General features: G+C 44.8%; 1 protein-coding gene across 2 annotated transcripts in view; it reads left to right on the top strand.

The window, feature by feature from the left end:
- Positions 1 to 6,876: 6,876 nt before the first annotated feature.
- prune (prune exopolyphosphatase) overlaps positions 6,877 to 17,352 on the top strand; it is a 44,133-nt gene continuing 33,657 nt past the window's right edge. Inside the window, exons 1-2 of one of the 2 annotated variants that reach the window (XM_072238344.1) lie at positions 6,877 to 6,977; positions 16,755 to 16,859. In XM_072238344.1, the coding sequence (XP_072094445.1) occupies positions 6,939 to 6,977; positions 16,755 to 16,859 (144 nt within the window). In that variant the 5' untranslated portion in view covers positions 6,877 to 6,938. Of the gene's footprint in view, positions 6,978 to 9,111; positions 9,144 to 16,754; positions 16,860 to 17,352 lie in introns of those variants that run through there. The other variant, XM_072238350.1, reaches the window with a different exon arrangement.

Here is a 17,352-nt window from a genome sequence, read left to right as displayed (position 1 = left end):
CTCCCTGTGCCTTTTGAAACATCTAAGCTTGGGAACATCCAGCAGCTATTCCTGCCCTTGTGACAGCCAAATCTCTAATGGCCACAATACTTGGAGTACATGGGGTTCCATGTCCTCACCCCTGCTCTAAGTTCATTGCCATTATTCTTACTACTTCTCGCGCTCAAGAAAGTGCATTTCAACCCATCCACCTGATTGCATTTATGCCCTATCCACTGCCTATCATTTCTCTTAGTCTTCCTGCACATTGCCCCTATCATTACACCAACTGCTCCACCAGCTGACCTATCACTCTAGTTCCTCTCATCCTGCCAACCTACTTAAAATCCTCTCCAACAGCTCTTGCAAACCTGCTTCTAAGGACATTGGTCCCTCTTGAGTTCAAGTGTAACCCATCTCTTTTGTACAATCACACCTTCTCCAGAGGAGATCCCAATGATCCAGAATTCTCAAGAGTTCTTTAGAGTTGACGTGGTTAGACTTTTTTCATTGAGAGTGGGGTAGATTCAAACAAGAGGACATGGGTTGAGAATTAGAGGACAAAAGTTAACATGAGGGGGAACTTCTTTACTCAGAGAGTGGTAGCTGTGTGGAACGAGCTTCCAGCAGAAGTGGTTGAGGCAGGTTTGATGTTGTCGTTTAAAGTTAAATTGGATAGCTATATGGACAGGAAAGGAATGGAGGGTTATGAGCTGAGTGGAGGTCGGTGGGACCAGGATAGGGTAAGAGTTCGGCACGGACTAGAAGGGCCGAGATGACCTGTTTCCGTGCTGTAATTGTTATATGGTTAAATCTGAAGCCCTGCACCAATTGTTAAGCACGCATTCATCTGCCAAATCGTTCTATTCTTACCCTGTGTGGCACAGCCAGCAATCCGGAGATTACTGTCCTTGAGGTCCTGCTTTTCAGCTTTCTTTCTAACTTCCTATATTTACGACTTCATCCCTTTTCTTAGCAATGTCATTGGTACTATTGCGTACCACGACTTCTGGCTGCTCAACTTTCCCCTTAAGAATAGTTACCATCTGTGACTGCCATGGAACATTACAGCACTGTACCGAAACTTTGGCCCATAATATTGTGCTGACCTTTTTGTCTACATCAGCATCAATCTAACCCTTTGCAATGTTATAGTGTTTGGTTTCCCTTTATTTTCATTGTATGGGCAATAATATTGGCCAACGTGGCCTTGCTCATCACTGGGTAGTATTGAGGACATGCTGACATTATTCAGGGAGTGTCTTGCCATCTAACAACAGTTATCCGTTGAAATAAGTGGACCAAGGCTTACTGTCTGCAGCATCCAGTGAGGAGGCATTTTTGGAGCCCAACAGCAATGATGAACCTACTATTCAGGAAATTTGGAGGAGATACAAAGGATTTCGTTAGCCACGAAACATTGAGTAGTGCATGGAAGAAACTATAGTCAGGGTTCATGCATGACTCCCGTGGGTTTGAAATCTCTGAGAAGACATTGTGAATGGTCAAAGAAAGCTGAATTTGATGACATGGAAGAGATTTTCATGACAAAGAGGTTATCCCCATGGCTCTGTTAAAGTTTGAACCAGAGAGGCTGCAAGAACAAGAAATCCTTGACATACCTGACTGCACTAAGGCATATTCCACATTGATGCCATTTGTGGCTTTACTAGATAATCTAAGGAAGAGCCCTTACCATCAACGTCAGCAGTTCCAGATTTACTACCATCATCATAATTCAAACAGAAATCACAGCTCAGCCTCTCACCTCCCCCACTCCAACTCAGTGTGCAAAGTCACCACTACCATTTACATGCGATGACATGAATTGGGGGCGGGGGGGGCGGGTATGTCTTGAGTTCTTAAACTATCATCTATTTCAGAATGAAACTGCAGCAACTTCTATTCACAGCAGGGTTCATTCTCCAGAAAGCTGCTGAGGGAGAGTAGTTGTGTGCATTGAGTCAACCTCAATAACAACAGCTATCAGTAAACCTGAAAATCAGGCTAAGAAAATGCTGGTGATATTCAACAGTTTGAGTTGTGAGGAGAGAATCAGAGTCAATGTTTGATGTTAAAATTCAGCCTCTGCTGTGTTTTACCAGGAACTATCTTGCACAAGTGGCACCTGGTCACCCTGCTAAATTGCTGTATCTCCAACTCTCTACATTCTTAGTAATCTTGACCACTTTTATCTGGTCATCTCTGGACAGAGGCAGAATCAGAATCAGGTTTAATATCACTGGCATATGTCATGAAATTTGTTGTTATGCAGCAGCAGTACATTGCACACATAAAAATAAATATTAAGTTACAATTAAATATATATATATGTATATACACATACATACACTACACACACATACAGGAAGGAAATATATATACATAGGAAGGAAAAGCAGAAGACCTAAAAAGAGAATTTAGGGTGCTATGTAGAAAGCCGAGAAGCAGGATCTCCCGGGTAGTAATTTCTGGATTGCTGCCTGTCCCACACACCAGTGAGGATAGAAACAGGATGATGTGGCAGATATATATGTGGCTGAGAAGCTGGTGTAGGGGGCAGGGCTTCAGGTTCTTGGATCATAAGAGTCGCTTATAAGGGAGGTATGACTTGTTCAAAAGTGATGGGTTGCACCTGAACCCAAATCGATATTCTCACGGGCAGGTTGTTAGAGCTGTTCGGGAGGGTTTAAACTAATTTGGCAAGGGGATAGGAACAGGAATGAAGGGACTCAGTATAGGACATATGGTAAAAAAGCAAAGATAGGATGCAGTCAGATTATCAGGAGGGGCAGGCAGGTGATGGGACTTAGTTGCAGCCAACTGGCTGAGTATCAAAACATTAGGGATGCTGAATCAGAAAGGACAGCAAATACGGTACTCAAGGTTTTGTATCTAAATGCACGTAGTATAATAAGTAAGGTCATCATCACAGCTTGTCACACCAGACAGCCAGCCGCTCTAGTGTTGTTTGGTTGATGCTGAGCAGGTCAGTGTCAACTAAATCAGGTGAGAGTGGGCAGTGGTGCAGAATGTGTTCAATGTTCTGCACCCTTTCGCCAAACTCACAGGATTTGCTAAATAAGGTGGATGATCTTGTTGCAGGATAGGACGGATGGTAAAAAAGTAAGGATAGCGTGCAGTCAGACTGTCAGGAAGGGCAGGCAAATGATAGGACAAAATTGCAGTCAGCAGGGTGAGTACTGGGACCACTTCATTTTATGCTGTATATAAATGATTTAGATGATGGAATGGATAGCTTTGTTGCCAAGTTTGCAGATGATACGAAGATTGGTGGAGGGGCAGGTTGTGTTGAGGAAACAGGTAGGATGCAGAAGGACTTAGACAGATTAGAATGGGTAAGAAAGTGGCAAATGAAATACAATGTTGGAAAATGCTTGGTCATGCTCTTTGGTAGTAGAAATAAATTTGCAGACTATTTTCTAAATGGGGAGAAAATCCAAAAATCTGAGATGCAAAGGGATTTGTGAGTCCTTGTGCAGAACACCCTAAAGGTTAACTTGCAGGTTGAGTCGATGGTGAGAAAGGCAAATGCCATGTTAGCATTCATTTCAAGAGGTCTAGAATACAAGAGCAAGGATGTGATGCTGAGGCTTTATAAGGCACTGGTGAGGCCTCACCTGGAGTATTGTGAACAGTTTTGGGCCCTTCATCTGAGAAAAGATGTGCTGGCAATGGAGAAAGTCCAGAGGAGGTTCACAAGGATGATTTCATGAATGAAAGGGTTATTGTACGTGGAACGTTTGATGGCTCTGGGTCTGTACTCACTGGAATTCAGAAGGATGAGCGGGGAAATCTCATTGAATCCTTTCGAATGTTGAAAGGCCTAGACAGAGTAGATGCGGAAAGGATGTTTCCCATGGTGGGAGAGTCTAGCACAAGAGGGCACATCCTCAGGATAGAGGGGTGCCCTTTCAAAACAGAGATGCGGAGAAATTTCTTAAGCCAGACAATGGTGAATTTGTGGAATTTGTTGCCATATGCAGCTGTGGAGGCCAGGTCATTGGGTGCATTTAAGGCAGAGATTGATAGGTTCTTAATTGGACATAGCATCAAGGTTATGGGGAGAAGACTGGGAACTGGGGTTGAGGAGGAGAAAAAAAATTAACCACGATCAAATGGCAGAGCAGTCTCGATGGGCCAGATGACCTAATTTTGCTCCTATGTCAGAATCAGCTTTATTATCACCGGCATGTGACATGAAATACCTTAACTTAGCAGCAGCGGTTCAATGCCATACATAATCTAGCAGAGAGAGAGAAAAAATAATAAATAAAATATAACATAATAAATAAACAAGTAAATCAATTACGTATATTGAATAGATTATTTTAAAAATGCAAAAACAGAAATACTGTACAAATGTATATTAAAAAAGTGAGGTAGTGTCCAAAGCTTCAAAGTCCATTCAGGATTCGGATGGCAGAGGGGAAGAAGTTGTTCCTGAATTGCTGAGTGTGTGCCTTCAGGCTCCTGTATCTCCTACCTGATGGTAACAGTGAGAAAAGGGCATGCCCTGGGTGCTGGAGGTCCTTAATAATGGACGCTGCCTTTCTGAGACAACGCTCCTTGAAGATGCCATGGGTACTTTGTAGGCTAGTGCCCAAGATGGAGCTGACTAAATTTACAACCCTCTGCACCTTCTTTCAGTACTGTACGCAAACACGAGGAAATCTGCAGTTGCTGGAATTTCAAAAACACACATAAAAGTTGCTGGTGAATGCAGCAGGCCAGGCAGCATCTCTAGGAAGAGGTACAGTCGTCATTTCGGGCTGAGACCCTTCGTCAGGATGAAACGTCGACTGTACCTCCTCCTAGAGATGCTGCCTGGCCTGCTGCGTTCACCAGCAACTTTTATGTGTGTTGCTTCAGTACCGTACAGTAGGCTCCCCATACCAGACAGTGATGCAGCCTGTCAGAATGCTCACCACAGTACAACTATAGAAGTTTCTGAGTGTATTTGTTGACATGCCAAATCGCTTCAAACTCTGAATAAAGTATAGCCGCTGTCTTGCCTTCTTTACGACTACATCAATGTGTTGGGACCAGTTAAATTCTCAGAGATCTCGACACTCAGGAACTTGAAGCTGCTCACTGTCTCCACTTCTAATCCCTCTACGTGTTCCTTCTTGGTATGTGTTCCTTCGTCTTACCCTTCCTGAAGTCCACATTAAGCTCTTTCGTCTTACTGACGTTGAGTGCCAGGTTGTTGCTGTGGCGCCATTCCACTAGTTGGCATATCTCACTCCTCTATGCCCTCTCATCACCACCTGAGATCTACCAACAATGGTTGCATCATCAGCAAATTTGTAGATGGTGTTTGAGCTATGTCTAGCCACACAGTCATGTGAAAATAGAGAGTAGAGCAGTGGGCTAAGCACACACCCCTGAGGTGCGCCAGTGTTGATCGTCAGCGAAGAGGATATGTTATCACCAATCCACACGGCCTGTTGTCTTCTGGTTAGGAAGTCGAGGATCCAGTTACAGAGACCCATGTTCTGAATCTTCTCAATCAGGATTGTGGGAATGATGGGATTTAATGCTGAGCTATAGTCGATTAACAGCATCCTGATGTAGCTGTTTGTGTTGTCCAGGTGGTCTAAAGCCGTGTGAAGAGCCATGGAGATTGTGGTCTGCTGTTGACCTTTTGTGACGATAGGCAAATTGCAGTGGGTCCATGTCCTTGCTGAGGCAGGAGCTCAGTCTAATCATAACCAACCTCTCAAAGCATTTCATCACTGTCGATGTGAGTGCTACTGGGTGATAGTCGTTAAGGCAGCCCACATTATTCTTCTCTAGCACTGGTATAATTGTCTTATGGTCTTATATATAAAACTGCATAAGCAGTGCAAAAAGAGAGAAAAAAAAAGAGAAAAAATATAGTGAGGTAGTGTACATTTTCATTCAGAAATCTGAAGATGGAGGGGAAGAAGCTGTTCGTGAAATGTTGAAAGTGGGTCTTTAGGCTCCTCTAATTCCTCCTTGACGGTAGCAATGAGAAGAGCGCATGTACAAGATAGCGAGGGTCCTTCATGGTGGATGCTGTCTTCCTGAAGTATCGTGTTTTGAAGGTGTCCTTGATGCTGGGGAGGCTAGTGACCAAGATGGAGCTGGTTGAGGTGGCATTATCTCTCAGGTAATCTCCATCCAGAAATCCAACTAGATGATCAAATGGCACCCAGGAGCAGACGTGTCCTTGGAATGTATCAAAATACAGTGCATATTCTATAGATTTATTGAGTATGCCAAAAGAAAGTTAATCTCAGGGTTGTATATAGTGCCATATGGTATATTAAAATTTATTTTGCATTTTATAAACTGATTAAGATATTCAAACATCCGGCGGTAGACAGTAAGAAACTTCCGCCATAGCAGAGATATCTAAAATTATAGTTTTGGAACAGCTTTTTTCTTGCCAGAGAGTGGCTGGAATCTGAAACTCGCTGGCTGAGGCTGAGGCTCCCACGGCAGAATTTTGGGCGCAGGTGGATGTTGGCAGGAGAGAGTTTTAAAGGGGAAAGTTAGTTTTATAGAGATGGTTAACATCTGAAATTCTACAGTATGTCAGAGGCGGTGGTGCAACCACGACCTTTAGGAGACATTCTACCCTTCCACGGTAAGATCAGAGGTTGCGGAGTACACCGTACACTCGCACGTGAACTGTGGGTGGAGAAACTGCCGGTCACATCCCTACCGCACGTTTATTGGTCCTGGATGCCTGCCAATCACCTGATCTCGCGTTTTATTCCGCCTATCGCCAAGCAGCTTCTATTGTGATTGGCCATTATTCTTGTCATTCAGCGTCACTTCGCCCCTTGCGAAAGGACAAGGCGGGGCATGAGGGCAGCAGGCGTCACGCCGCACAGGAAGGCGGGATGGTAAAGGTTGGCGTAGGCGATGCAGCCAATGGGAGTGCGCTGCTGGTGGGCAGAGAGAAGATGGAAGCGGCGTTGCGGAGCGCCCGGGCGGCGTTGGGGGTGAGACAGGGCAGCATGGGGTGAGGGGGAACGGACTGGGGTGAGACAGGGCAGTATGGGGGAGGGGAATGCACTGGGGGTGAAATGGGGCAGTATGGGGTGAGGAGTATTGGACTTGGGGGTGAGACAAGGCAGCATGGGGTGAGGGGGAATGGACTGGGGTGAGACAGGGCAGTATGGGGGAGGGGAATGCACTGGGGGTGAAATGGGGCAGTATGGGGTGAGGAGTATTGGACTTGGGGGTGAGACAGGGCAGCATGGGGTGAGGGGGAATGGACTGGGGTGAGACAGGGCAGTATGGGGGAGGGGAATGCACTGGGGGTGAAATGGGGCAGTATGGGGTGAGGAGTATTGGACTTGGGGGTGAGACAGGGCAGCATGGGGTGAGGGGGAATGGACTGGGGTGAGACAGGGCAGTATGGGGGAGGGGAATGCACTGGGGGTGAAATGGGGCAGTATGGGGTGAGGGGTATTGGACTGGGGTGAAACAGGACAGTATGGGGTGAAGGAGATTGGACTGGGGGTGAGACAGGGCAGTATGGGGTGAGGGGTATTGGACTGGGGGGGTGAGACAAGGCAGCATGGGGTGAGGGAGAATGGACTGGGGGTGAGACAGGGCAGCATGGGGTGAGGGAGAATGGACGTGGGGTGAGACAGGGCAGCATGGGGTGAGGGGGAATGGACTGGCGTGAGACAGGGCAGTATGGGAGGGAGAGGAATGGACGGGGTGAGACAGGGCAGTATGGGGAGGGAGATTGGACTGGGGGGTGAGACAGGGCAGCATGGGGTGAGGGGGAATGGACTGGGGGTGAGACAGGGCAGTATGGGGGAGGGATATTGGACTGAGGGGGTGAGACAGGGCAGCACGGGAATAGGGGTATTGGACTGAGGGGGTGAGACAGGGCAGTATGGGGTAGGGGTATTGGACTGAGGGGGTGAGACAGGGCAGTATGGGGGAGGGGCATTGGACTGGGGGGGTGAGACAGGGCAGTATGGGGTGAGGGGTATTGGATTGGGGTGAGACAGGGCAGTATGGGGGAGAGGCATTGGACTGGGGGGTGAGACAGGGCAGTATGGGGTGAGGGGTGTTGGATTGGGGGTGAGACAGGGCAGTATGGGGTTAGGGGGAATGGACTGGAGGTGAAATGGGGCAGTATGGGGGGAAGAGGATTGGATGGGGGTGTGAGACGGGGCAGCACAGGGGACGGGTATTGGACTGGGGGTGAGACAGGGCTACATGGGGGCAGGGGGATTGGACAGGGGAGGATCTGCTGTGCTGGAGTGTGTGTTCCCAGACTTTGTGCCCCATGTCAGCTGGAAGTCTAAATAAAGAGGGAAATGGAAAATGTTGCAGACGTTCAGCAGGTCAAGCTGCTTCAAATAGGTCGATGTTTCACTGCATGTGAACTGATGAACATAAGCAGCCATTTACTTTATGGCCCACAATGTCACCTGGTTAAGAGCAGTTGTTTGATTTTTAAAATTTATTGAATTGCTGTGTGTCATTGCCTTCACGTTCCTGGTAACTTTTCCAGCCATTACCGTACTTCCCTTCTTATTTCTGTAGCCCCCATGCCCCTCCTGCAGTCGGTAGGAATAGCTCCTCCCCCACACAGCCCTTTTTATTGTTGGAATGTCTTGCCCTTTTCCCCTGTCACTTTACCACCACCCTTCCTCTCTATCTCTTTAACACTGTGATTTCCTAACCACCATACCCTCTGCTCAAGTTTTGTCCTCAGACTTGTTTCCAGTTTCCAATCCTTGTTTTTGATGGCAAGGATCCTGACCTTTGGAATTTGTTCCCCGTTCTCCTTGCTTCTTTTTAAGATTTGGGTAAATGATTTGCCTCTGATTTTGATTGTTACCCGGTTAACTCTTTGTGTCCTCCCACTGTCAATTATTAACTGTTTAACGTACCTGCTAAAAGCTTCTAGAAGTGTTGCAATAGTAGTAGCACCTTTTCGTGCAGACTGTGGTTGTAGGAGAGAACAATAAATTCTGAAGCACTGCTTTAATATGTCTGCACTGAAGTGTAAGGTCTGGTTAAGCTGTGGCTCACATTGTAACTTGAGTGAAGTGTTATGGAATGAAGCGACTGATCATGCTGCTTTCCTTACAACTGTGTATACAAGTACACATGCATGGCACTTAAGAAATATTACAAAGGTATGTCCATTTCTGTCACGTCTTTGTATCCAATAGACTAAATTAGTACAATGCACTTTTTTATTGGCATTCCAAAGCTGTCTTCATTCAGAATGCCACTGTTGGACTTTTTAACTAAAACCAGGATGAGGGAGCATATTATTCCTGTCCTAACTACTCTGTATTGTCTTCCTTTTAGAATTGATTTTAAAGTTCTCTTGTTTTAAAGCTCTAAATGTTCTGGAACCAGAGTACATCACAGAATCGCTTTTGTTTTATAATCCCGCTTGAGCTCTTGGGTCATCTTCCCCCTGGTCTCTTAAATTGAAAGATAGTTGGGCAGGTCAGCTTTTTTTGAGCAACGCTTCTAAACTGTGGAATTCAGTACTTAAAACTATCAGGGATGCAGAATATCTTGACCCCTTTAAATGCCAGTTTAAAACCTATTTATTTAACCTTGCTTTTAACTAACATCTTTTTGTCTTTTATTTTCATATTTGCACTTTTATCTCATTGTAAAGCACTTTGAACTCCATTGGTTGTATAAACAAGTTATTACAGGTTAAGCACAGAGATGCAACACGAAAACATGGTCTTCAGCTCAAAGAAATCCATGCTGATTGTTGCTTGCCTACATAAATTCTACTTTAATCTTGTTCTTTATTCTCCCCACGTTCTGCAGGTGAATCTCCAGATTCTATTCCAGTCGGTTGGGGAGACTGGAAAAGAGGAGGCTGATCTTTTTGAAAGATGAGGCCTGAGACAGGGTAGCCACGACCATTTTAAAGGCAGGGCTATCTTAAGGGGCTGACTGTTGCTCCTATTTTCTTGTGTTAATGTACTGACAGGTCCCAAAGGCAGTGGTTGGTTAAACAGGAACAGTAGGTTGAATGACAGAACAGTTTACATTCTTGAGCATGGTGTTGTGATGCCAACTGTCCATACAGCACCATTCCACTGCCTCCCTCGCAGTAACTTGTAAAGGCTTGCTGTGGTTTGTTAACCTGATGGGTCCCGTCCTAGACAGCAGGCATTTTTACTGGGCAGAATTGTCACAAGCTAATCTTGCCAATGGCTGCTCAGCAATCCTGCCAGGTTCCAGGGTTCCCTGGCAACAGGGCAGCTCCTGTGCCAGTGAGTGTGACACACAGGCGATGGCCAAAATTCAGTAACACTGTAGTCAACTGACCATTTCATTTGTGTTAAAATGATTGTCAAGGGAAGGTCTAGTCTTTGGATTTAGTCTTTCCAATCAACTCCTCCCCGAAGGTTCTTAACCCGAAACCTCAACTGCCCATTTCTCTCCATGGATGCTGTTCGACACACTGAGTTCCTCCAGGAGCTTGTTTATGTATTGCTGCCAATTCCAGCATCTGACTTTTCTTGTGTCCCTGTGTATTCTAGTGATGTTGTTCGGGAAATGATGATTATCCCAGGATGCTGGAGATACAGTAGTGCTTGAAAGTTTGTGAACCCTGTAGAATTTCTATTTCTGCATAAATATGAGCTGAAATGTGATCAGATAAAGAGAACCCAATTAAATAAATAACACAAAAACATTATACGTCATTTATTTATTGAGAAAAATGATCTAATACAACACGTATATGTTAGGTGAACCTCTGGGGTAATGCTTTCTACAAAAGCTATTTGGAGTGGGGTTCCAATCAATGAGATGAGATTAGAAATGTAGGTTGCATAGGTGCTCTGCCCTATAAACAGACACATTCAGCCAGGTTACTGACAGAGCCTGCACTTTTCATGAAAGATCTGTTTATGTGCACCAAGCCTCAATCAAAACAACTTCCAGAGGACCTTAGAAGAAGAATTATAGAGATGCATGAAGCTGGCAAAAGGCTACAAAAGCATTTCTAAATTGTTCGTCAGATGTCTACAGATGGAGGAAACTCGGTACTCAAGTCGAGTCAGTTTTTATTGTCATTTCGACCATAACTGCGGGTACAGTACCCAGTAAAAATGAGACGTTTTTCAGGACCATGGTGCTACATGAAACAATACAGAAACTGTACTGAACTACGTAAAACAACATAAAAACTACACTAGACTACAGACCTACCCAGGACTGCATAAAGTGCACAAAACAGTGCAGGCACTACAATAAATAATAAACAACACAATAGGCACAGTAGAGGGCAGTAGGTTGGTGTCAGTCCAGGCTCTGGGTATTGATGGCTTGGGGGGAGAAACTGTTACATAGTCTGGTTGTGAGAGCCCGAATGCTTCAGTGCCTTTTGCCAGATGGCAGGAGGGAGAAGAGTTTGTATGAGGGATGTGTGGGGTCCTTCATAATACTGTTTGCTTTACAGATGCAGCGTGTGCTGTAAATGTCTGTAATGGCAGGAAGAGAGACCCCAATGATCTCAGCTGACCTCACTATCTGCTGCAGGGTCTTGCAATCAGAGATGGTGCAATTTCTGAAACAGGCAGTGATGCAGCTGCTTAGGATGCTGTCAATACAACCTCTGTAGAATGTGGTGAGGATGGGGAGGGGGTGGTGGGAGATGGACTTTTCTCAGCCTTCACAGAAAGTAGAGACGCTGTTGGGCTTTCTTTGCTATGGAGCTGGGGTTGAGGGACCAGGTGAGATTCTCTGCCAGGTGAACACCAAGAAATTTGGTGCTCTTCACGATCTCTATGGAGGAGTCGTCGATGTTCAGCGGAGAGTGGTCGCTCCATGTCCTCCTGAAGTCAAGAACCATCTTTTTTGTTTTGTTCACATTCAGAGACAGGTTGTTGGCTCTGCACCAGTCCGTTAGCTGCTGCGCCTCCTCTCTGTATGCTGACTCATGTTGCTACTCTGAGTGGACATCCTGCAAAGATCACACCAAGAGCACAACATGCAATGCTGAAGAAAGTGAAAAAGAGCCCAAGGGTAATGGTAAAAGACCTGCAGAAATCTCTAGAACTTGCTAAAGTCTCTGTTCATGTGTCCACTATAAGAAAAACACTGAACAAGACTGGTGTTCGTGGTCGGGCACCACGGAGGAAATTGCTGCTCTTCTCCAAAACAACATTGCATGTGTCAAGCTTGCAAAGGACCACCTGGATATTTGACTACACTTCTGGGACAATATTCTGTCAAAAGTTGAACGTCTTGGCAAAAAGCATGTTGCTATGTTTGGAGGAAAACGGGCACTGCACACCAACACCAAAACTTCATCCCAACTATGAAGCATGGTGGAAGGAACATCATGGATTGGGGCTGCTTTGCTGCCTCAGGGCCAGAACAGCTTGCAATTGTTGAGGGAACAACGAATTCAAAATTGTATCAAGACATTTTACAGGAGAATGTCAGGTTAGCAGTCCGTCACCTGAAGCCTAATAGAAGCTGGATAATGCCATAAGACAATGGTCTGAAAGGCAAGAGTAAATCAACAACAGAATGGTGTACAAAGAAGAAAATTTGTGGTTTGGAATGGCTGTCAAAGTCCTGATCTTAATCCTATAGAAATGTTGTAGAAAGACTTGAAACAAGAAGTTCATACAAGGAAGCCCGCCACCTTCAGAGAGTCGAAGGTTCACATACTTTTTCCAACAAATACATGTCATATTGGATTACTTTCTCAATAAATAAGTATAATGTTTTTTGTGTTACTTATTTAATTGGTTTTTTTAAATCTAGTTTTAGGACTTGCGTGATTTTAGGTCATATTTATGCAAAAACAGAGAAAATTCTACAGGGTAAACAAACTTTCTAGCACTGCTGTAGTTGGAAGAGATCTATTCACTAATAGCATACAAAGTAACAGTTTAATGGCATGGAAGCCTGGCCAGGTGACTGACCTTTCAGTGGGTGATCAGTTAGGGAACAGTGATCACACCTCCTTAACTTTCAGGATAGCTATAGATGAGGATAAGAGTATGGTCTATGCGGGAGAGTTTTAAATTGGAGTAGTGCAAATTACGAGGGCATTAGGCAGGAGCTAAGACAATTTAATTGGGAACATCTTTTCTCGGGCAAGTCCACATCAGACATGTGAGGGTGTTTAAAGATCAAATGCACAGAATACAGGAAAGGTATGTTCCTGTTAGAATGAAGGATGGAGATGGAAGGGTAAGAGAACCTTGGATGTCCAGAGGGGTGATGAATTTGTTCAAGAAGTAAAAGGAAAAATATGTAAAGCTTTTGATGTTAGGATCAAACAAAGCACGAGGCGTATAAAGAAGCCAGAAAAGGACTAAAGGGAATTAGAAAAAGCCAGGTGGGGCCATGAAAAGTCCTTAGCAAGTAGGATTAAGTTGAATCTCAAAGCATTCTGTACATACATCAAGAGTAAGAGGATAACTAGGGAGAGGGTACGACCACTGAAGGATAAATGGGGAACATTTGCTTGGATGTGGAGAATGTGGATGAGGTACATAATGAGTACTTTGCTTCAATATTTACCAAGGAAAACAATATGAAGGACCAGATGATCAGTGCTGAGTGTTCGGACGTTTAGAGGCCAAGGAGGAGGAAGTGTTGGGCCTCCTAATGAGTATTAAGATGGGTAAGACCCCAGAGATCGAAGGGAGTTACTCCAGATTACTGAAGCAGACAAGTGACGAGATTGTTGGGCCCTAGTATCTTTGTGTCCTCTTCAGCTAAAGAGGAAGTCCCAGAGTTCTGCAAGTGTCTTAATATTGTACCTCTATTTTAGAAGGGAACAAGGGAAAATTCTGGAAACTAGAGACCGGTGAGTCTCATGTCAGTTGCAGGGAAATTGCTGGAGAAAATTCTTAGGGATAGGATATATGAGCATTTGGAAACCCATGACCTAATTAGGGAGAGCCAAAAAGGCTTTGTTTGTGGCAGGTCGTGCCTTACCAACTCAATTGAGTTTCTTGACAAGATCATGAGAGAGATTAATGAGGGTAGGGCAGTGGGTGTTGTCTACATGGAGTTTTGTAAGAAGTTTGACAAAATTGCTCATGGGAGGCTAATCCAGAAGATTAGGATGCATGGGATCCAAGGCGAATTGGCTGTTTGGATTCAGAACTGGCTTGAGCATACAAGATAGGGTAGTGGTTGAAGGGACTTGGTCGAGCTGGAGGTCTGTGATTAGTGCAGTTCTGCCAGCATCTGTGTGCTGGGACCTCTGCTGTTTGTGATGTATGTAAATAACCTGGCTGAAGATGTACATGGGTGGGTTGGTAAATTTGCAGATGAAACCAAGATTGGTGGAGTTGTGCATAGTACAGAAGACTGGCAAAGAATACAGTACGATATAGATCAGTTGCAGATATGGGCAGACAAATGGCAGATGGAGTTTAACCAAGATAAATGAGGTGTTGCACCTTGGTAGGACAAACGCAAGAAGACAGTGCACTGTTAACAGCAAGGTCCTTAACAGTGTCGTTGAACAAAGAGATATTGAGATCCAAGTTCATAGCTCCTACACAGGTAAATAAGGTGTTAATGGCTTTTATGAGTCAAGGCATTGAGTTCAATAGTCAGGAGGTTATGTTGCAATGTTGTACTGTAAACCTTGGTTAGGCCACATCTGGAGTACAGTTCTGGTCGCCCCAATATAGGAAGGATGTTAAGGCTTTGGAGAGGGCGCAGAAGGGGTTGACCAGGATGCTGCCTGGTTTAGAGGGCATGTGCTATCACGAGAGGCATGATAAATTTGGGTTGTTTTCTCTGGAGCGTCAGAGGCCGAGGAGAGATCTGAGAGACTTACAAGATTGAGAGGCATGGATTGCGTAGGCAGAGAATATCTGTTTCTCAGGGTTGAAATGTCTACTACCAAAGGGCATGCATTGAAGGTGAGAGGGGGATGTGTGGTGTAAATTTTTTATTCAGAGTGATGGATGCCTGGAATGCGCCACGAGGCAAGTATATTAGAGGCTTTTAAGAGGTGTTTGGATAGGCACAGGGATGTAAGAAAGATGGAGGGACATGGTTTAGGTAGGAGGATTAGTGTTTGGGTGTTTTTTGGCCTGTTCCTGTTCTGTTCTGTGTTCAATATTCTAAACAGGCCATTTGACCCAACTTGTTCATTCTGCGATAGTCCCCTTTCTCTGCTTTGAAGGCAACATCCATCATTGGAGAGGATTCAGACGAGGTTCGTGAGAATGATTCTGGGAATGCAAAGCTTATCATATGAGGAGCAGTTGAGGGCTGTGGGCTTGTATTGACTGGAATTCTGAAGAATGAGTCTTGGATAGAGTGGACGTGGAGAGGATGTTTCCTATAGTGGGATAGTCGAGGACCAGAGGACATAGCCTCAATAGATGGACATCCATTTAGAACAGAAATGAGGAATTTCTTTCACCAGAGGGTGATGAATCTGTGGAATCCGTTGGTATAGGTGGCTGTGGAGGCCAGGTCATTGGGATATTTAAGGTGTGTATTTGATAGGTTCTTGATTAGTCAGGGCATGAAAGGTTACAGGAAGAAAGTGGGAGAATGGGGTTGAGGGAGAAATGGATCAGCCTTGATGAAATGGTGGAGTAGTCTCTGGGCCAAATGGCCAAATTCTACTTCTCGATCTTAATAAGGACCCTCACCATCTGTGACATACCCTCTTCTCATTACTGCCATCAGGGAGGGAGTACAAGAGCCTAAAGACTCAAACTCAGTGTTTTAGGAACAGCTTCTTCCCCTTCGCCATCAGATTTCTGAACAGCGTATGAACTGCACATCACTATTCATCTTTTGCACGGTTTTATTTATTGTTATTGTAGCTTATAGTAATGCTTATGCCTTAAGTTGCAATAAAAATGCTTCTGCCACAAAAAAAATAATTTCATGAGGCATATCAATGATAGTAAGCCTGATTCTGATTTTCTGTACTAGTCCAGATATCTCTTAAATGTTCTAATTGTACCTACCTCTACCACTTCCTCTCGAAGTTTATTCTATATACCCACCACCTTGTAAGGAAAAAGATGTCCCTCGGGCCTCCTCACAACTAAACTTGTACTAGTTTTAATATCCCCAACCCCAAGGGGAAAAAAGCTTGTGACTATACATCTTATCTATGCCCCTCTTGATTTTAGATACTTCTAGTTTAAAAAAAACCTCCCTCCACCTCCTTCGCTCCTGAGAAAACAATCACAACGTATCCAGCTTCTCATTATATGCCAGACCATCCAGTCCCAATAACATGCCAGTGAATCTTTCCTGCACCTAGTCCAACTCAATTACATCCTTCCTATAGCTGGGTGACCAGAACTGCACACACTATAAGTGTGGTCTCACCAACGTCTTGTACAGCCATAACACGATGTCTCCGCTCCATGAAGATTGATAAAGACAAGTGTTCCAGATGTTGCCTTCAAACCTATGTCACTACTATGTACTTGTCCCCTTTTTCTGCATTGCTCACCACAGCCCTGCCATATCTCATTTGGCACTGTTATGGCAATATTAACCCCTATTGTAGCTCCAGGTTACTACAGTGGACTTTGACCCATGATTGTGTGATTCTACAGGCCTTAATTGACACTCAGCAATGTGCACACTGGAGAAATTGGTAGGGTCCCCTGCTGTACGTTGAGGACATTGGCTAGTGTTCAATGTGCAGTGATATAACCTTCTGTTGTATGTGGTTGAGAGAACAAGGTGCTTGAAGCAGCCCTGATGTTTCTGGCAGCTTTTTTGATGGTGTTTATCTCTCCTGTCAGCTGCGTGGGAGCAATGCCCTAGGAGTACACGTCGTCATGGGAAATGAAGCTTGTGACCTGGACTCCATGGTCTCGGCCATTGCATTTGCCTACTTCCTAACCAAGGTCAGTACATGTGACAACAGCCATGGCACACCCAAGCACCATGCCCACTTGGCAATCATTGAATGAACAAAAACTGTTGCCCCCTAACTTGATCCATCCCAACCCACATTCATCCATCACCCTTCTGCTGGTTAACTTTGTGGCAGCAATTCTGATATTTTCACCTTCAGATCTTCCACGATCTTACTCCCTTCCTGCCTTGGAAAATCTCAGAAAAGAACCTGCCTAACTCACCACTATCCCAGTGTGTGCATCGTTTACAAAGTGCATTGTATCCAGTGACAGCACCTCCTGGTCAAGAAAACAAAGGAGGCATACATTGTGTTTAGGAGGTCAGGGCATGAAGGGATATGGGAAGAAGGCAAGAGATTGGGGCTGAGAGGAGAATTGTATCAGCCATGATGAAATGACAGGGTGGACTCGATGGGTCAAATGGCTGAATTCTGCTCCTATATCTTGTGGTCTTAATCCCTTGATGATTCTAAAAAGATTA

Source organism: Mobula birostris, chromosome 2, assembly GCF_030028105.1.
Source record: "Mobula birostris isolate sMobBir1 chromosome 2, sMobBir1.hap1, whole genome shotgun sequence".
NCBI lineage: Eukaryota > Metazoa > Chordata > Chondrichthyes > Myliobatiformes > Myliobatidae > Mobula > Mobula birostris.
This window is presented reverse-complemented; position numbering and strand designations above follow the sequence as displayed.